The following is a 21,197-nucleotide window of genomic DNA, read 5'->3' on the forward strand; positions in this document are numbered from 1 at the left end:
TGCCACCACCCTCCCCCCCCAACCCCCTCCAGCACTTTCCGCTCCAGGGCTCTCACGGATCCCCTTCCTAATGTTTAACAAACCCCCCCCCCCCCCTCCCCTAAAAGATTACATTAATCTGGGGGAGCATTTAAAAGCAAATACATTTAGTGATTTTGTAGTGGGAGGGGGGGCAGGTGCAATGGACTTGTCAACACACTTACTGTAAGATAGATAGACAGATAATAGTGTGACAATTGTTGACCCAAAATACAAACTTATAAAATACGAAAATAATCGATTCGCAGAATTATTGTGTTTGAGAAATCGAAACTGATTGCGTCGAGTTCATGGGAATCTACATGGCCCACACCCCCCCCACCCCCCCACCCCACCCCACCCTGATCCACCAGCCCCAGACACACACACACACACACACACACACACAGTTCACGTTACCACATCGCATGACTGCATTCCAAGCCCAAACCTCAATACCCTGAATGATTGAACAAGGGAGTTGGGCGTGTCCCCCACCTCAGCTGATAAGCCACTTTATACAAACCGGAATATAAAAATGGTCTTGCCTTACAGGTAACCCGTCTGGCGGCGTAACCGAATGAAAGGCAAGCTCATATTCCAGCATGTTCTGTGCTACACACCTGTATGTGCAGTGTCGCACACTCATTAACACCCAGGAAATTGCAAGATGGAGCACCTTGGCGCAGTTACATACACCAGCCACAGAGGGCAGCGTCAGTTGTAGAGGAGACAGGGAAGACGGAGAAATATGACTGAGATTTACCTCACCATTGATTATGATTTTTTTAAAATGTTACATTTTAAAAATGTAAATAGTGAAAAGTATCTTTCTACATAAATTGTGAAAGCATTCATAAAATAGAAATCAAATATAAAAAATATCAATGGATTAGCTATTAAATTGACTATTAAAATGACAAGATGTGAATGTATTTTTTTTTAAATGCTTCATACTTTTTTTCTTTTTTAAACAATGTAAATATCAGGTTTCAACATAAACCTAACTAGATTGACCTTAAAGCCAAGGTCTTGCTTTGATTTGATTAGTGTCCTGGGTTAACCCCTTGTGTATTCATCCCAGTCAAACACACAGAGGCTTTGAAATGGTTAAGCTTTAGCCTTTAGGCATTTGCAGACAGACAAAACAAACCCTCATCTGCCACTCAGGATGCTAGTGAACTAGCCCTACATGTAAACTGTATATAGCACACACACATATGGAAGCCATGATTCTGTATTTCCCCCACAAAATACCAATTTTCTCTGAGGTCGCAACAACAGCAGATCACACACAATTCAGACACCACACAAATACCGTATTCATTTATTCATAGATTTTATTTGTAACACTTAAATAATACATTCAATCCACATGATTTACCAGCCAAGAGGACAAAATAACATATCTATAGACATATGCATACACACATATGCATACGTGGGTATATTTTGCAAGGCAGTATATCAGTAACGCTTCAGTAATCACCAAAACATCAGTAATATGCCACATAATATAGTTAAATTAAAAAAGGAAAAAAATAATTATAGACTATTCAAATCACCAGTATGCCACATGCAGTGTGGACACAACCGTTTTTATAGAGCGTGATTCACAATAACAAACTGGGCAGAAGTAAAATAATATTAAGAAAATATCTGCAAAAAGGAAAGCGTCAAAGAAAATCATAAATCCAGCAAGTGAAGAAATCGGATGAGCATTTACCGCAAGTGTTCGAGAAGACATTTTAGTTCCACGTTTTTTTTTAACGAGAGCGCGGTGTCGCTCTGTGTGTGGATGCATAGCGCACGGGACGTTAGCGTTGAGCTCCCATTCGTGTTCGCTCAGGGGCAAGTGCATCGGGCGGTAAGTACAGCTGTGATGGGCTTTATGTAAAAACGCCAGGGCAAGTGCATCCGGCGGTAAGTACAGCTGCGATGGGCTTTATGTAAAAACGGCAGGGCAAGTACTCCCATGTTTCGGGGGGGAGGGGGGGGGTTCCCATTTCATTGCAGTCCTCCCCCCCTCCCTTCCCCCCTCCCCCCCCCTCCCCCGCCTGCCCGCCCCCCTGACATAAATCGGGGGGTGGTTAGCAAGCGACCGTTGTGCACAGAAACAGCCGGGAGGGTGTCCATGGTACGCAAACATTCTGTGACCCATCGGAGTCTGCTTACGATGGTCCTCCAGGTTAGTAGATTGCCAAGATGCTCGTGGGGGGGGGGGGGGGAAAGGCAGTCCCAGAAATGTAGCCCAACTTCCGACAGACTTTACACGCCGACATGATAACTTATCGCTCAATGTTGGCCTCTGAGTCGTAGCCTATCAGAGGGGGGTACAGGATGACACAGGGGAGAAAGCAGCCTGTTCATTGGTCAAAAGGGTTTTTGCCGTTTATGGGTCTTCCTGTCGGAAGAAGTAAACATGTTGGTTGGCACCAAGACCCAGGGGCCATTTCAGGAGCTCACCCTTTAACTTGCAGGCCTCAATTGGAAGGTGCAGTCAACCCAGGCCCTCAAGAATCCCAGGAAGCCTGGCCTACATTACAACCGTTACTAGCGTCCCGCGTACAAATATTTATGCTTCTAAACTAGGTTATATTTAGCGATGACTGGCAAAGGAAAAGGGCGATTAAGCATCATGGTCGACAAACGCGGGCTTGAAACTCCTTTTCAGTAAAAAAAAAATATATATACTCCTTTCCCCACAACCGAATTTCACAATTTGCGGATGGTTTCACTACACTACAACCCGGGAATACAACTCCGCCAAAAAAGCGTAAACCTTCAGGGGAGCTTGTGAACAGTATTTCCATTAAACAGCCATTCCGTTTAAAACCTAGTCGCATTAACTTGCAGTTTAAATACCTGAATGCTAGGTGGTTTCACTGTGCGGAAACGGAGAGGCTCTGAAGAAGATAATTTACAAACGGAGATGTCCTGGGCAGAGTCTCAGGAATTCAAACCGGATTAAGGGGAAAACCATTCAGGCTTTGCGGACGCTACGTTATTCTTTTAAAAGCAGGGAAAATATGGCAGTGAAATGTGTGTAGGTTTGAGGCGCATTTCGGTTATTCTCTCTCCCTTATGAATAGTGAAACATCTTCACAATCATCTCAAATGATTCAGCCCTGATTTGAGACTTAAATCAATTCAATGTACCGTGTACCAAGACTTTAGCATTCACTCAAAACATACTCTCTTTCTACATGATTTTATATCATTTTCACACACTGGCCTTCACAAAAAATACCTTTCGGCATTAAAAACGCACCGTTAATTCATTTGCCAAGTCCTGATTCATCTAACGGAATTCATTCTAGTCCTGATTCATCTAACGGAGTTTTACCCTGATGGCAACAGAATGGCATTAAGAAAGGCTTGGAACCAGGGAATTGCATGCTGGGAAAATGCTAACAATGCAGAGAGAGGCATTTTTTTATTTACCATTTCGATGGCTTGAACACTTTAAGGAAACCGGTTAAGAGCTTTCTGTGTTTTCACAGGATTCTATAAGTGCATCAATTTTGTGAAAAATTAAGATCTGAATGGAACGATCAATTTTAAATGTAGCAGTACGAATATAAACATTTCCAAGAGCCGCGTGGATGAACTGATGTTGGGTGGGACCAGCGTTGTCATTACCTTGTGGATGTGAAATCAGAAATGACTAACGGTGAAACAGCTGAGAAGGATGTCGGCAGCTTCAGAGGACCGTGGAACTGTTCCCTCCCCAAATCAAACGTGCATGTATGAGGAAAGATATTTGTGTGTGTGTGTGTGTGTGTGTGTGTGTGCGACAGAGACGGTTGGTGAAAATCAGGCAAGCATGGCTGGGTGTGTGTGTGTGTGTGTGCATGTCTGAGAGACTGTTGGTGAGAAGCAGGCAGACAGGGCTCTGTGTGTGTGTGTGTGTGTGTGTGTGTGTGTGTGTGTGACTGTTGGTGAGAAGCAGGCAGGGCCGTTCACTGTTCAGACAGCACCACGGGTGGGGGTGCTGGGCTGGTGCAGACCCATGGTTTTACACAGCCAGCCGGCAAAGTCCACCTCCTCCACCTCCGACCGCTTGATGAACGTGTGGTTCTGAAGACAAAAAAAGAAAGGAGGGAGAGAGAGGGAGGGGGGGGGTGGAAGAAGAGGGAACAAGAGAGAGAGAGAGAGCGAGAGAGAGAGAGGAGGGGGGTAAGGTTTCAGCGTGGAGCCATCGTCCAGTCCAGCTCTTCAGCCATACTGCTTTAATCAAATCCCAGCTGCGCGCAGTGGCTGCTGGTGACGTGGCAGCGGGAGCCGTTTTTCCCACTGCTCCCTCCGCGAGGAGCCCGGGAATGTCACGGAAAATACGCTTCATTCCGGGCCTGTCAGGTGAGCTTACCGTCTCCAGAACGGACACGTCGTGAATCAAAGGCCTGCATTCAGCCGCTGCTGCCGTCGCGCGTTCGCCCGCCAACGGCGCCTGGCTCTGCCGCGGTCCTCCCGTGAGCCGGGCGCACGCACACGCCCCGGCCTCCCCCTCCCGCGCCGCGTCATTACCCATCACTCACTGTCGCCGGTCACGTCTCCGATAAAAAAGCACTCCGTATGAACCCGGGAGAGCAAACTGAAGTGGTGGAAAAGCTTTCAGGTGCAGCTTCCCGGGTTGTTTTCGCTTCGCAGGCCCGCCTCGGTTTCGTTCCCCGCCCCGGCAAAGACCGACAAAAAGAAAATTCTCCACTAAAGCAGACATTGATCGCCTGCTCCTCAGAAAAGAAGCCATTTTCAGGCCACGACAGGACGAGTGCGGGACGGTACTGAAAACCCGAGAGTACGAGAACGACGGGCGTCCATTAAAACGCTGCCCTCTCGTATCGGAGAAAACCGGGGCGGGCGGAGGGGGTTCTCGGTAAATTGGGAGAATCCACACGGAAACGTGCAGGAGCCAAGCCTCGCAGAGGTCTTCAAACGCAGCCTTCTACAGCTGCCTGCGATGACCGTGCAGAGACGGGCCTGCTATGAGCCGAATCCTACAGATCATTCTCGAAGTGCTGACCCCGGTGCACGGGGTTTACACAACTGTACAGCGCGCAGACACGGAATCAAAGACTCCGAATAAGAACACACGCGCTGGATATATATTTTCAAGAGATCTCCGACAATGATTCTTATCTTGTTGTCAGTGTTTGGATAGTTCCGTGGAAAACGCCGCGCGGGACCGAGAGGTTCTTCGGTCACAAAGCCAGCTGTCACAGTAAATTGTGTTTTAATGGCATCGTTATTCTGGACAACGACACGGGCCAATCCCGAGGCAGGGACTGCTGGGTGTACACCAAGCTGGGAGAGCATCGGCCCTGTGTGATTGGCCAGCCGGGAAGGGACAAGCCCTGTGTGATCAGTCAACCAGAAAGGACAGCCTGCGCGATAGAGAAGGTCAGAGGTCATAGAGGCGGCGGAGCTTACTCCTCGTCAATCGGAACCAGAATCGTAAGTTCGCTCCGCCAATGGCACGCCTGCCAGCTTGGTTACCGGGCGGAATAGCGATGAGAACGAGTGACAGGCAGAATGAGCTCTGGTGGAGAGCGTAAGCTCGCCTGCATGTTCCCATTCATCCAAACCCTTCACTGCAAGCCTGTAACACACACCAAGAGCAGGTGTCCAGCAGTGTAAACCCACGGACTGTCAACAGACCCAGACAGTCAACGGTGCAACATTGAGGGTCATTCAGATCATCGGTTCCCGACTACACCACAGTAACACTGTCACTCCTCACCATGAGCATCTTCAGGTCAGCTCGATCCGCAGGGTTTTTGATGAGGCTAAGGAAACAAAAACAAAAAAACGAGAAATGTCACATTTGGAACATTACACAAGCCAGAGAGTGGAACCATAGACTTAAAATGTAAAAAAAATGCTGCCAAAGCAGAGATATAAACATACTACTTTATTATTATTATTATTTTTTTTTTTATGTTTTGTGGTACAGTGGACGTGAAGCTCTTCCAATCTGAGGACCCAACCCCATAATATTTTTTTATTTTTTATGATCAAACGTTTTTTTTAATCAACAAAAGCCCCACCAGACCACGGAACAATAATTTTGGAGCCCACTGTTTTCATATTTGGAAATATTTTCCAAATCTATATATAGCCATTGCATATCAAGGGACCCCTGTGGAAAAGCCAGGATGCATCGTAACAATCGCTGTTGTGAATCATGGTTTTAGCGGGTGTAAAATGCGAGTGTTGACACAGGAGCGCGCGGTCTGAAGGCCTGGACAAGCTCAGCCCGCGGACCCTGAACAACACGTCTGTGCTACCGGGAACACCGAATCCCATTCCAGGGAAGTCTGAGGACTCACCATTTCGTCACAAAATCCTGGAAGTCGGAGGTGAAGACGGCATGCGGGAGCTTGGGAGGCGGCTACGGAAAGAAAAACGTGGGGTTAGGGGCAGGGCCGGAGCGCGGGGGGGGGGGGGGGGGGGGGGGGGGCGCGAGTTACGGAGCGTGGAAACGGAAAAGAAAGTGCTGGAAAGGCGGCCGCCCCTCTGACCTCATTGACGATGTAGTCCAGAAGCTCGAAGATGGCCATGGCCGGGCGGCTGTCCATCCCGTGGCCTGGGGAACAGAGAGGGGGCGCGAGAGAGTCAGCACGACGCCACCTACAGGGGGCTGCTGCCACTGCACCTCCCGACACCGGATTAACCCGTTATGTAACGTTCGTTTTTTTTCAAACACGCTTCGGTTTTACTACAACATACGACCAAAGAAAATAATAAAATTTCAATAAGCTACGATTTTAAACGGTGGAGCGTCAGGCTGCTTTGCATTTTACAGAGGTATAACTTATTATTATTATTCTCTTTTTAAAGGTGACCTGGAAATACATACGTGCCAATTACCCATATTAAATGCATGTACACAGGTGAGCAAATTCACCCACAGGTGCTCGGAGAACATAATATCCCCCAAAAACAGAAGGAACCAATTCTGGAAATGATTCTGAATTTGACTTGGGACACTTCCACACTGGATGAGAACGTGTCCGTACATAAGTGAAACCTGTAAGACCCCCAGCAGGTGGGGGTTATTTTAAAGCCTGGTTTTTCGAGGGGGCGCTGCTCACCGCTAACGGGCCGTCCCGGGACCCTGGGTCGCGGGGAGGTGCTGTGCATCTCAGCCTCCGCCCCGTCCAGCACGGGCCGGCCAAAAATAGCCTCCAGCTCCTTGGCGTCGGGCGGGGGGATGGGGTAGCGCCCGATGCCCAGCTCCACCAGCGACAGGCCCATGCTCCACACGTCCGACTGCACGGAGTAGTGCGTGCCCTGCAGTCTCTCCGGCTGTGTGGGGGAGAGAGACCGGCTCACAGAGAGAAACCACACAGCTGAACACAGAGAGAAACCGCACAGCTCAACGCAGAGAGAAACCGCACAGCTCAACGCAGAGAGAAACCGCACAGCTCAACAGAGAGAGAAACCGCACAGCTCAACACAGAGAGAAACCGCACAGCTCAACGCAGAGAGAAACCGCACAGCTCAACGCAGAGAGAAACCACACAGCTCGACACAGAGAGAAACCGCACAGCTCAACACAGAGAGAACTGCACCGAGAAGTGCATGCCCTGCAGTCTCTCCGGCTGTGGGGCAAACAGGAGAGGGGCAAACACACTGCGTCATGAGAGAGGGGCAAACAGGAGAGGGGCAAACACACTGCGTCATGAGAGAGGGGCAAACAGGAGAGGGGCAAACGCACTGCGTCATGAGAGAGGGGCAAACAGGAGAGGGGCAAACGCACTGCGTCATGAGAGAGGGGCAAACAGGAGAGGGGCAAACGCACTGCGTCATGACAGAGGGGCAAACAGGAGAGGGGCAAACGCACTGCGTCATGACAGAGGGGGAAAACAGGAGATGGGCAAACGCACTGCGTCATGAGAGAGGGGCAAACAGGAGAGGGGCAAACGCACTGCGTCATGACAGAGGGGCAAACAGGAGAGGGGCAAACGCACCGCATCATGAGAGAGGGGCAAACGCACTGTGTCATGAGAGAGGGGCAAACAGGAGAGGGGCAAACGCACCGCGTCATGAGAGAGGGGCAAACAGGAGAGGGGCAAACGCACTGCCAGAGCGGGGGTCACGGGGAGGGGTGTGGGGAGGGGTTTCCGGGCCGGCCCAGGTCACGGCTCCTGGCAGTAGAAGCGGAGGAGCGGATTGGCTGACTCACCGACATGTACGAGCGCGTTCCCACGAAGGAGTTGGCCATGGAGTCGATGAGCTGGCCACTCACGCCGAAGTCACACAGCTTGATCTCTCCGCGGGAGTTCACCAGGATGTTGGAGGGCTTGACGTCTGTGCGGCAGAGAGAGGGGAGGGGGAGCACCAGTGAAACCCTGAAAGCACTGTGGATGCCCAGGTCTCTGTGGATGCCCAGGTCTCTGTGGGACCACCTGCCCTCACACACACACACACAGACACAGACACAGACGCGCGTACACATACACAGAAGCGCACGGACACACACACACACAGGCACTCACACACACACACATACAGACACACAGACACAGACACAGACGTGCGCACACACACAGACGCGCACGGACACACACACACAGGCACTCACGCACACACACACACACATACAGACACACGCAGACACATACGAACACACAGACACAGACACAGACACACGCGTGTGCAGACAGACAGACAGACAGACAGACACACACAGACACACACCTCTCCCTAACCGCACCGCAGGGAGACGAGCGCGGTGTGATCAGGCTCGTTGCGCGGTATCGACCGCAGCGGAGTCTGACCCCAAAGGGACTCCAGCAGCCGGATCCCCACCCCCCCGGAAACAAACAGTCTGGAAAAATAAAACCAAATAACGGGGTAGACCTGCAATCTGTCCTCTGTGGTGACCCCCCCCCCCCCCCAACCCCCCCCTCACCCACACGCCCACTTCCGTGGAGAGGGTAGGGAGTGGTGGCGTGAGAGAGCGAACGACCGGGGGGGGGAGAGAGCGCGGGACGGTGGGGGGGGGGGCTGCAGGGTGCGGCTGCCATGTAATCACATCTGAGAGCCTGTAATTAAGGCCTGGGCTCCCAGACAACTGTGCACTCTCTAACCCTGCCAGTCACTGCGGCCCTGCCGCTAACCCCTTCAGCCCTGGGGGCCCCCGGGCTCCAGCCCCGGCCCCTGGCCCCCACCGGACCGGTCCCCCCCCCTGCACACATCACCGCTGCGTTCAGAAAGAGCTTCGCCTTTTTTTAGACTCGCCCAGACCGCATCACCCAAGACCAAAAACAGTTTTTACTTCTTCTTCCGTTTCTGACGCGTCTGTACGCTGCGAGCCGTCCGCAATGTGTTAAACGCCGTGGAGCAGCCCTGGCGAGCTCTGAAAGGCACTGGCCACCGTGCGCAGACACTTACGCGGCCCTTCAGCGTAATGGCCTCCGGTTCCTGTCTCAGCCCCTTTCCACTAGCGGCGAAGATGCAGCTTTCATCAGGCCCGCCCTCCGCAAGCACACGCGCGGGCATACAAATCCAGCCACACACACAGACATGCACCACGCACACACAGGCACATACAAATCCAACCACACACACAGACGTGCACCACGCACACACACAGGCACATACAAATCCAGCCACACACACAGACATGCACCACGCACACACACAGGCACATACAAATACAGCCACACACACAGACAGGCACCACGCACACACACAGGCACATATAAATCCAACCACACACACAGACATGCACCACGCACACACACAGGCACATATAAATCCAACCACACACACAGACATGCACCACGCACACACACAGGCACATATAAATCCAACCACACACACAGACAGGCACCACGCACACACACAGGCACATATAAATCCAACCACACACACAGACATGCACCAGGCACACACACAGGCACATATAAATCCAACCACACACACACATACACGCTATGGAGCACACACACAGAGGCAAATGGGAATCCGAGCACATGCATACACACATTCGCATACAAATCCAAGTGACTGCACACACACACACACACACACACACACACACACACACACACACACACACACACACACACACACACACACACACACACACACACACACACACACACACACACACACACACACACACACACACACACAAATCCAAGCACGCACACATGCACGCACGCACTCAGGACAGGTTTTACAGAGCAGCGTTTACCTCTATGCATAATCTGGTGCTTCTCCCGCAGGTAGGCCAGGCCTCTGAGAACCTGTCAGACATAAACGCAGGGCCCAGAATCCAGATCAGAGACATAAGAGGCAGGCCCTTAAAGTGTTCTTGTAGGCCTTTAATCAAACCAACAAACAAAACCACAATACCCACAATTCCCTCTGCTTCGTCCAGTAACACGCCGCTTCACCTGGCTATATAAATGACATTTACCATTCCCAACTACCACACCCCAAGCTCCAATCGCATTACATTACATTATTGGCATTTCTTATAGTACATATATAGTCTATATAGTACATTTCTTCTTTAAATAGAGAAATGTTATCGCTGGTGCAGAATCTCAGTGAAAATGCAAGTTATTAATCCCTTCAGATGACAAGCAGCAATTGGCTGAAAGCCAGTGATGCGGTCAATGGGGGAGTAACTAATGCTGGTCACATCCATGAAGGAAAGTGCATTACTGTGCGCCATAATTATGTGCCAGCTTTTCTATGAATGCAGCAATAAGAAAACCACACATAATGCATCTGGTAAACTGCCTACATGCTAACGTCGTAAATTTTGCCTCATTTGTCAAATGTATTTAAGTGCAACTGTACACGGGGAAAGACATGCTTAACGGTCACCATTGTCATCAGTTATAATTATTATTACTTATGTAGTATGATATTTATCATGAGGAATAACAAACTACTAACATCTTCAGCTGTGTGGAACTAGAAGTCTCGTTTATCATAATGCAAGACAGAGCTCTGACAAAATTGCCTTAATGGCATTTTCATTCCAGACACTTAATCGAATGTCTCCAGTGTTGTTCCCATTTGAATGAGGGCTACACAACAGTGAAAGAAACTGGGAAACCACGTGCGTGAATGAGGGTGGGAAGAAGACATTTCCCATAACCATAAATTAACTATCCAATCCCAAATTTTATCATTTCGAGTTCCAGCATTTTTACCCAAGTGAGATAATTACTCAAATTTCTACAGACTGAGCCATTAGAATTTCTTACGTTTCAGTGAAATGTATTTATTTTGAAAGCATGTTGAAGTGGAACAGAAAATACTTTTCTTATCGACCGCGAAAGAAGTATATGCCTGTGTGTACATCTTCAAATGAATACGCCTGGGCGCTAACATTAGCATTTTATCGGTTGGTGTATAAATCCAGCATGCGGCGCGCTAATGCAGTTGGGAGTGAAAAATAGAACTCACAGCTATGCTGACTTTGCCCAAAATTTCCTCTGGGATTCTTCTGGCTTCTTTGAGCACCTGATCCAGCGAGCCCCCATCCTGCAGGGACCAACAGAGTCACGTTAGCTCCTGCATCTCACCCCCCCCCCCCCCCCCCTAGCAGCCACCTGCACCTGGACACACACGTGAGGCTCCCAGCGACCGTGGGAAACATTCCCGCCTGATTCGCCGGGCACGCCGCGAATATACCTGACGACATCCGTGCCGCAATGCCGGCGGGTAACTATGGAAACCTCTAGGGCCAACTGCAACGTGCACAGCTGGGAGCGCGGTAGTTTAGTCATCGGGTATAAATCCCCTCGAAGAACTGCATTTCAACTGGAACGATTGTTCAAATCGGGAGAGATAAGGATTAGATGCTCCAGTCGTAATGCAGTCGCGCGGTTTAAACCCCAGCGCGGCATGGCACTTCCCGGCCTCTTGCGCGACTAGCCTAAAGCGGAATAGGAGCCGATAGTTGTAGATTGCCATCTTTCTCCGTCGCCGTCTTTGCCGCCGGCCCTCCGGGACTGGAGTCCGACCGCCCCCCCCTGCTGAACCCTGTGCAAAACCTGCAGGCCAGTGATGAGCAGCAGAACCGTTGAGTGACCGGAGCAGTATTAGGACAGGAAGCCGGAGGACCGCGGGCCCGCGGCCGTTCTCACCATGTGCTCCATGCAGATGCTGATCTCGCCGTCGCTGTAGAAGGCCCCGTAGAAGCCCACGATGTAGGGCGAGTTGCACTCGTGCAGAACCTGCAGCTCGCGGATGATCTGGTTCCTGATCGCCGGCTTGATCTCCAGATGGATCAGCTGGGTGGGAGGAGGAGGAGGAGGAGGAGAGATAAGCGTCCGTCAGCACGACCCTCCTCGATCGTATATCACAGGTCGAGGGTAACGATGAGCCACGTGCGTTAGCTTTACCTTCTACAGATAATCTAAATTCACGCACAACTGGAGGTTAAACAACTGTCTGTTTTGCACATCTTTATATGACTCTGGTTACTCTGCACCCAGGGGTCTTCACCCTAGTCCTGGGGAGCTACAGGGTCCGCTGCTTTTCGTTGTTACTCCTCACTTATTTAATAATTTAGGGCAATTGATAACACAGTTAACCCCGCTAACCTGGGCACCTGGATCTCAACGAGGTGAAAACAAAAACCAGCAACGCCCCCGCAGCTCTCCAGGATCAGGATTGGAGACCACTGCTCTATACGGTGTCTATAGCGGAGAAAAGTGGGTTTATCAACACAATTATTATGATTTATTATTATAATCTGCGATGGCCATGACCGCGCCCCGTGAGGTCTGACTCACCTTCCTGGCCATGACCAGGCTGGAGGGCTTGTGGCGGACCTTGTTGACCACGCCGCCGTTGCCGGCTCCGAGCTCGCAGATGCGGTGGAAGTCGTCGTCCTTCAGTTCGCCCACCTTGGCTTTCTGGGTGAGGAAGGCCTCCAGGCGCTTCCTCTGCTGCTCGTCCAGGTCCAGCTCGCCCAGCTTCTTCTGCAGGGCCTCCAGGTTGGCCCTGAGAACCAGCGAGAGAGGTTCAGCCTCACCGACACCCGTCATCCCCATTTCCGCCAAAATGCGACCACGCGGGCCTCCTATTCTTCTATCAGATCACCAGTGTACGCTCGCAAGGCGACTGTCTGATGACAATAATACATTTTTTGGTTGCAGCTTTTATCAAAAGTGACTTCAGATTAGACAAAGCAGGAGGCAATCCCCTCCTGGAGCAACGTGGGGGTAAGGGCCTTATCGTGACTACACCGGGGCTTGAACCACCAACCTCCCGTGTCCCAGTCATGTACCTTAGGCCACTAGGTTTGTTTATATTTCTGTAAGAAACTCCATACTGTGCAAACCCACCCGTATTACCGGAAGTTATACAAACAGCAAGATTCAAGCATTCTAAGACAGACCAGACAAATCTGTCTGCCGACCAAAATATTTCTGTGACATTAATGTTCGTATTAAGAGGTTGAATAAATTCAAACCACGGCAGATTTCCAATCTCCATTTGTTATACATTTTATGGGTAACATTTACCGTTAAAAGTATGACAGGTTTATATCGTTTGACAACGACTGACACGCCACCTTGGCATGGCTGATATGTGTATGACCGTGTTATGTCTGCCAATGACGAGTGGTTCAACTGAAGTTATCATTTTATGAAACGGCATTCTAAAACTTATCCCGGAGATCCTTAAAAGCAGTATTTTTACTGGTTCACAAACTTAGGAAAATAGATTCAACATGTTATTACACTTTATGGTTACTTTCTACATGTTCAGTAAGTGCTTATTTATGGCCATAAAAACTGGCTAAGACTGCCATCAGTAATCGGGGAGTATTACTATTCTTTACCGAAACAAGGAGTCAAATGAGCAGTAAGAACATTGCATATAGAAAAACAACAGAAACCAACTGATCAAACTTCCATTTCAATTTGACGTTACAGGAATATGCGTGACTTGGACTCGGGGGCACTTTCACACATTCATCGCACAACTTCCGAACCATTATCATCTCAAATAGCAATGCAGCCAGGCATCACGCAAACCTAGCCATCAGTTATCACCAACTAGTTATCAAGACCTGTATTACCACAGGGAAGCTAGTATTTGGTAGCGAGTGATACTCACTCTGAGGCGGCGTCGATGGTGGTTGACGCCGGCTGACCGTCTCCGGTGGGTGTAATGGTTAGGGGACCCGGTCTTCTTTTTGGGGCCATGTCCACTTAAGGTTTTAGGTCCTTACACAGACTTAGCTTAATTCAAGAAGTTATTTGTATACGAATTATACAAACAAGACCTAACCACCCAACGTTACCTTGATCTTCACTCGTTGCAGCAAGTTAAATCGCCTTAGTTAGCCAGCAAGTTGATACTAAGCTATTTTTGACAACTGGCAAACAAGCTATTATATAGTCCCTTTAAGTAACGTTATGCAGGAAAAATAACTGGCGTCTTAGTTTACCAAAGGTATTTTGTCCGCCGAAACTTTCATGAAGGGATTAATAAACTAAAAACATGGAACCGCTAACGAGCAAATGTTCTAAGCTAGCCAGCTAGTAGCTAATCAAGTGTCAGAGAACTAGCAAGCAGCTATCTATGCATGTCAAGAGCTGTTGGAGGCTATCACCATCTCGTAATAACGGTTAGGCTAGCTGGCTAGATAGCTAGCTAGATAATTCCCGTTATCTGGCTAGCTCGCAAGCCGGCCAAATCTACGCAGGGCTAGTTTCGGACTTGCGGACTAGCTAGATGTTTGGCAACAAATGGGGTCACTACTTCAGTAAGAACTAAACTTTCTACAAAACGCATCACCGCATTTTGCATCGTTTCCTCCTCTCCCTTGAGAGATTTGTGTCTTGCGCTCTGGTTTCCTCGAGGCGGCCCGGGCCTGTCTGGGTCTCGCAGACAGGGAGAGGGGGGGAGTTTCCACAGACGACACCTCGTACTCGAGTCCGAGGATGTTCGGCCCAGAGCGCGAAAGAGTCGGGTATTGCAGCGGATTCTCCAGAGAAGAACAAAAACGTACGCCAAGGATGGAACTGCTATGGGTACTTTCAATTCGGTTCTCAGTTCAGGAAGGAACAAGCTAAAGCAAGAGGAACTCTTTCTCGCGAGATGATGCATGTGTTATCACGATATTTCATAGAACGTTGCTCAGAAATAGTGACCCCTGGTGGCTAGATGCACGTAGTCACTATCCACGACTTGACAGCTTGCGTTTACATGGTGTTGTAATGTGCCACCAGAGAGGAGAATGAAGAGGTTGTTGTTGATAATAATAAATAAATAAATAAAAAATAAATAATAATAATAAAAATAATAATGAACAAAGCAAGATCTATGAAGGCAGTTTACAGTGAGGGTGAGATCGAAGTGCACACATTTAAGATTTTAGAATCTTTGCTTGCAAGACAGGCAAGTTTAAAAATAGTGGAGTCACCGAGTCGGGACTTCCACGACTCCCAAACCGAAGGCGCCGCCCACTGGCCATTGCCGTTGTCCTGTATAGTTATACAGTAGGACCTTATAATGCCAGGTACTCAAATTAATTCACTGTTAGTACCAAGCCACCCGACCATTTGAATCCTGCTTCTTAATTATATGTGTCCTCAAAGGGATATAACAATTCATCAAACACAGTTCAAGATTGGAAAAGCAGGTTCCCTCCACGTCCACCCGGTAGAATGAAAACCCCGCAGGATCAAGTTACATGAAAGTACCAAGGAGCCACGTGACCGTATACGATCGTAATCATATCTTTTTACGAGCCGTTTGCATGGCAAAATCTGGAGCACAGCCTTTTCTATATGTGAAACTTTAACGCAGGAGTATCAGGTTGTGTGCCAAGGTTATCGTTCTATAGCTGTCCACCTAAAGGCCATCTGAACAGGAAAGCACATTAAATTACGTGTTTGTTCACTGGTTAAATAATCACAATGTTTCTTCTTCTTTTTTGCATCTCTTAATTGTGAACTGTAAGCCATTATTTCAATATTTATTCTATAAATGTCCGCAATAATTCTTAAAAATTTTTATTCTGAATATGGTTCAGAAAGTAATCTGCCAGTGTCCCAAGTGGCTAATTTGGTAAATGAGGTCACTATGGGCACAAGGAAGGTGAGGTCCTGGGGTTACTCGGCTGTTAGTTCTTCTCTACAGAATGGAATTGCAGGTTGCTATCCGTGAGTGATTAACTTTCCTGTGACCGGTAGCATCCTCTGTAAGTTAAATGTAGACAGCTGTTGGGCCCTTGATCAGAGCCCTTGAGCCCTTAACCCTGCATTTCTCCAAGGGGGATTGCCCCCTGCTTAGTCTAATCAACTGCAAATCGCTTTGGATAAAAGCGTCAGCCAAATGACAATTATTATACGAAGTGCCTGTGCATTTACAGGGCACATGCTGTGCAGATACAGGGGGGTGAACACCTGACGATTACAAAATCAGGAAGAAAAAGCAAAGGGGGAAAAATGGTTCTGTTAAATAAAAACCATCCTTCTTGCTGTGCACCTGCGCTTGGATGCATTGTGAAGCCTCAGCTCACATCACAGGTGCTTCAAGGATTATTATTATTATTTTTTTTAACATTGCATTGAAATCAGTTCAATGTCACATGAAGGTGGCGATATAAAGGCTTCGGCCTTTAGCAACATCCTCAGGCCTGGCTTCAGCCCTCATACTCACAGACCCTTCTCAAACTACACTTCCCACAGCACCGTATCCTGTGCAAAGGAGTTTCATCACTTTTTTTTCATTTACATTTTTTACATTACATTATTGGCATTTGGCAGACGTACACTTGATTAGGCTAAGCAGGAGACAATCCTGGGGTTGCAGGGTTAAGGGCCTTGCTCAAGGGCCCAACGGCTGTGCAGATCTTATTGTGGCTACACCGGGATTAGAACCACCGACCTTGGGTGTCCCAGTCAGTTACCTTAACCACTACGCTACAGGCCACCCTATAGCGAGCGGTTAATTGCTGTTGAAAACATACAGATTTACAAATCAATGACACTACATTGCAAAATGCCAAAATGGGCAACAGCAGTTGGTCACGGAGAACATTTTTCTTGGTCAGACCATGAAAACATAGCATACATATTTACCAACACTTAATAGACCTCAAATCAAATTTAACAGTATAATAAAAAAAAAAAAAAAAAAAAAAAAAAAAAAAGACTTAACCAACGTCATCAGGAATGGGATGAATAGAAAATCATAATACAGGTACATCTCTTAACAGTTAACTTAAATTTGCAAGCCACTGCAAGTCAAAATTTGCTTGCACTTTCATTTATTTATTTAACCAGGTCCACTGTAGCAAAATAAGTAGCAAGACAGATGTTAATTTTTAAATTAGTTTAATGTATCATTCACACATAAAACAGGTGTTAACGTGTGGTCATTCCGAAGTTCAGATTAATTTGATGGTATTAATAGAAGGTACAGCAACTAACCCCCCTCCCCACCCCCACCGCCCCCCGCCATTTTTATTTATGACATCACACCTATGTCTTTAACAGGCTCCACCCCTATTCCCTGATTAGCACCAACTGCACACGGACTGTGACGCTCCTTACCTTTCTGGAACAAGTGGAGTCAAATCAGGGTTTTTGATAACATATCATTTATTAATTTTTGTTGGCTTTTCAATATGAACATATAAAAAGACTTTTAAACACACAAAACATTCACATCTGGGAATTGCAAGCCACAGCCCGTGTTTTTCTAAGTTTTTAAGGATCAGCCAGGATGATTCCAGCCTCCTTGATTCTGGCCCAGCGTTAAACGAATTGTAGCTCATCTCTTTAAAGAGCCTCCTGTACATAGCATGTGTCCCAGTCATCCATACACACGTTATGGAGCAAATTTGTGGCTTTTAATTACTTTGTGCAGCGGTGGTTCTATACTCCTATGCTTAAAGGATAAAACAATAAAAGTTACATCAAATGTACACATTTTTCTCTGCTACACCGTCCCTGCCCACACACACATCAATGTAGTTGGCTTCGGAGATAACCAGTTGCTTTTCCAGAGGTAATTTTAAAGTAAAATAAAATAAAAATGTGTTCCGTATGTGCGCCGTATTCACAGACTTGAACTGGGAGGGTCAGACTCATGTAAATAAAATAAAATAATCCAGAAGAAGGGGTAAAGGAAATCACATTTCTTTTTAAGGAGTTATCCTGGTGTGCCCATTAAAAGTTTCCCTCGTGTCAGAAAACGATCAACATGGCCACGTGTGTTCAAACAATCTGACGGAAGACCAAAGTCAAATGAAATCAAGTTTTAAAAACAAAAAATATCCTTGGAGATCTGTGTAGCAGTGTAGATCGTTCAGGTCTGACTTCAGGATTTAATGTTTTTTTGAACCGTTCCATTTTAGTCGTCAAAGTTGGGGAAAAAAGAGTGAGGTAATAACAGATAGCCCCTCTCACTGCTCGTCAACAGAGACCCTGATGTTCTGCGCATCACACCTGAAGAACGTCCAGCCCCCAGCGAATGACATTTAAGCATCATTCCTAATGGAGAGAAAAGCTGACAGCTTTTATACAGGTCAGATAAGCCCCAGTGGATCATGTGACCGATCATGTGACCGATCATGTGACCGAAAAAGGTAAAGTGGACGACAGTCCTAACTCGTCTCTCCGATTCTATACCTGCAAACCTGTTGGTCGAGAAAGGGCTGTGAACCTTCAGAACATTCGTTCCAAAGCAGCGGTACCCAATCACGCGCCACGGAGGGCCGAGAGTATGCCCGTTTTCATTCCAACCAATCGCTACACCCGCTGAATTCACCAATTAGCACATCATCAACCAGAGAGGAGGGAGCTCAGTGGTGAATTCAGCTGGTGCAGCGACTGGTTGGGATGAAAATGTGCAGGTTCTCGGCCCTCCATGGCACGTGATTATTACTTTTAGAGCCGTGATGTCCAAAGTGAAAGTTATGTTATATGCCAGGGGCGGAGGGGGGAAAAAAAGAAAAAAAAGAAACACCTGTTTGTGGACAAACAGAAAAGGAAAATTCAAATCTGACTATAGCTCGTTTTAGCTGAGTGTCGATGCACCCACACACAAACAGGTCATCAAAGAAAAGGGGGGAGGGTGGGGGTCTCCCACCGCACTGTAGCCAGATCCAGTTTAAACGGCGTCAACATTTTGCTAAGCCGCCGGAAGCAGAGGCGGGCATCGCGGTTTCCGTCCGCAGAGAACCTTCCAGTAAGAGGAGACGGCTGACAGAGACGACCCCGCGGAGGTGGACTCCGAGACGGCCAGTAAAGCCCCGATCGATCCCCTCTCCCCGCCCGACAGGAAACGCATCACACCCCCCGGGGGAAATGGCGCTCTCAGCATCCTACGCGAGAGCACGAACAAGCCACTGCGCATTTCTCGCATCAAATCGAAAAAATTGCCGTTAAATTAAAAAGACACGATCCAACAAATTCTCATGAATAAATACAGCTTCCTCTGAATTCTAATAATAATAATAATAATAAAAATGAAAAATAAACAATCTGTGAGGAAGTTCTCTCCATCCGTTTCACCCGTTAAGATGCTTTTCGTTTCCCAAACATCAGCGCACTCATCTTCTCTGGGGAGCACAGCTCAATAAGCACCCACCATCCCTCCGACTTCACCACTCTACGAGCAAAAACGCGAAACCAAGACCCCCAGACCAGGACCCCCAGACCAGGACCCACAGACCAGGACCCACAGACCAGGACCCACAGACCAGGACCCACAGACCAGGACCCACAGACCAGGACCTCCAGACCAGGACCTCCAGACCAGGACCTCCAGACCAGGACCTCCAGACCAGGACCTCCAGACCAGGACCTCCAGACCAGGACCCCCAGACCAGGACCCCCAGACCAGGACCGCCAGACCAGGACCCCCCCCAGAACCCCTTCGGCATAAATACTCCGCACTATTTTCTGTTTTATTCATCGTCTCCATATATTTAAGGGCTTTAGTTGTTCTCAGGTAAGCAAGCAATTGCTATTAAATGGGATGCAGACTAAATTAAAATCACCCGGGTCTACAGAACAGGGAAGCTAAATGAAATTGAAATGAAATTTCGCTCAATGAATTTTAAGCCTAAACTTTTAATCTGGACAGCGACAGTCAAAGAAAAATCCTGTAACAGAATTTATGCTCTACGGGCGACCAGCAAAACCCCCTGCAAGATTAGCCGGATTACCTGATGGAGACAAGTGCATTGGCAACAACGTACAATGGAAATGAAATATCTCAGGAAGTCAACTTCAGAACGGGAAGAGGCTTTGCCCTTTCTGAACTCCATTAACCCCCCCCCCCCTTCCCCGCCGGCCCCTATACATACACAATACCCCCTCCCCCCTCCCACTCCAGACACAGCACGAAGGCACCACAGAGAAGAATCTAGAACAGCTTCACTCCTGCCTCCTCTCTCTCTCAGGCCTATAACTCACGGCAAAGCAAAGCACACACACAAAAAAAAAAAACAGCATCCGCACACTTCTGCCATCAGATAAAAATGGCACAGTAAACCGAAATCTGGTCCCGCTGTGGCAGCCCTCCCCCCCCCCCCCACAGTCTACGAGCCTCTCCTCCACGTTACTGCATTCCTGACCAAAATAAAAAAGAAGATCCACAATTGTAAAGATGAGGAAAGTGTGGTTAAAGTGAAGCATGGTGTTTCTGTTTTTTTTGCACTGAAGGTACAATATTGAGCTTTTGGGAAGGACTAGCCTACTTCTGCATGTCCTCCGGTGAAACCGTCAGGGGACATGCACGGTTCCAGAGATCTACAGCGAAAACGGTGTGGATCGAGGCGGTCGGAGCCCGCCCCCACGTCCAGCCGAAAAAGACGCCAATGAGGAGGCGCGGTGGAAACGCAAGCCCCCCGAACGCGTTTGATCTTCACGTCTGACTGGAATTTCCACAGCTAGCGGCTCCTCTATGGACAAAGTAATGCTTTTCTCTCCACTGGTGAAAAAAAAAAAAAAAAAAAAGGGGAACACAAAATATAAGAAATTCAACAGAACTCCTCTCTCCAGTGTTTAAACCAAAAGCAGAACTCCTGTCAATAACTGCTTCCTGTTCTCCCCCAGACCTTAATTTCCTGTCAGGTTTTGCTACATGTGACTGAGGTAGGTTGCCGGCTTCGGGGAACAAAAAAAAAAAAAAAAAAATCGGTTAAGTTCATGTATTAACAAAAAAAAAGA

General features: G+C 48.2%; 1 protein-coding gene across 1 annotated transcript; it reads right to left on the reverse strand.

Annotated features, from left to right (window-relative positions):
• Positions 1-2,083: 2,083 nt before the first annotated feature.
• Positions 2,084-15,102, reverse strand: map2k2a (mitogen-activated protein kinase kinase 2a). Its single transcript, XM_061239772.1, has 11 exons — positions 14,122-15,102; positions 12,789-12,999; positions 12,138-12,284; positions 11,455-11,532; positions 10,226-10,277; positions 8,207-8,331; positions 7,113-7,326; positions 6,540-6,604; positions 6,348-6,409; positions 5,759-5,804; positions 2,084-4,098 (listed from the first exon to the last, which is right to left on the reverse strand). Exons 1-11 carry the CDS (start codon positions 14,208-14,210, stop codon positions 3,988-3,990), a joined length of 1,200 nt encoding a protein of 399 aa, XP_061095756.1. The 5' UTR covers positions 14,211-15,102; the 3' UTR covers positions 2,084-3,987.
• Between the last annotated feature and the right edge of the window lie 6,095 nt (positions 15,103-21,197).

This window comes from Conger conger, chromosome 4 (assembly GCF_963514075.1).
Source record: "Conger conger chromosome 4, fConCon1.1, whole genome shotgun sequence".
NCBI classification, from domain to species: Eukaryota; Metazoa; Chordata; class Actinopteri; order Anguilliformes; family Congridae; genus Conger; species Conger conger.

Coding starts and splice junctions, on each gene's coding strand:
- map2k2a (XM_061239772.1), bottom strand. CDS start 14,210: ATGGCCCCAAAAAGAAGACCGGGTCCCCTAACCATTACACCCACCGGA. Junction 12,285..12,788: donor GCCTGGTCATGGCCAGGAAG/GTGAGTCAGACC, acceptor CCTCCCACCCAG/CTGATCCATCTGGAGATCAA. Junction 6,605..7,112: donor CCCGGGACGGCCCGTTAGCG/GTGAGCAGCGCC, acceptor TCTGTTCCCCAG/GCCACGGGATGGACAGCCGC.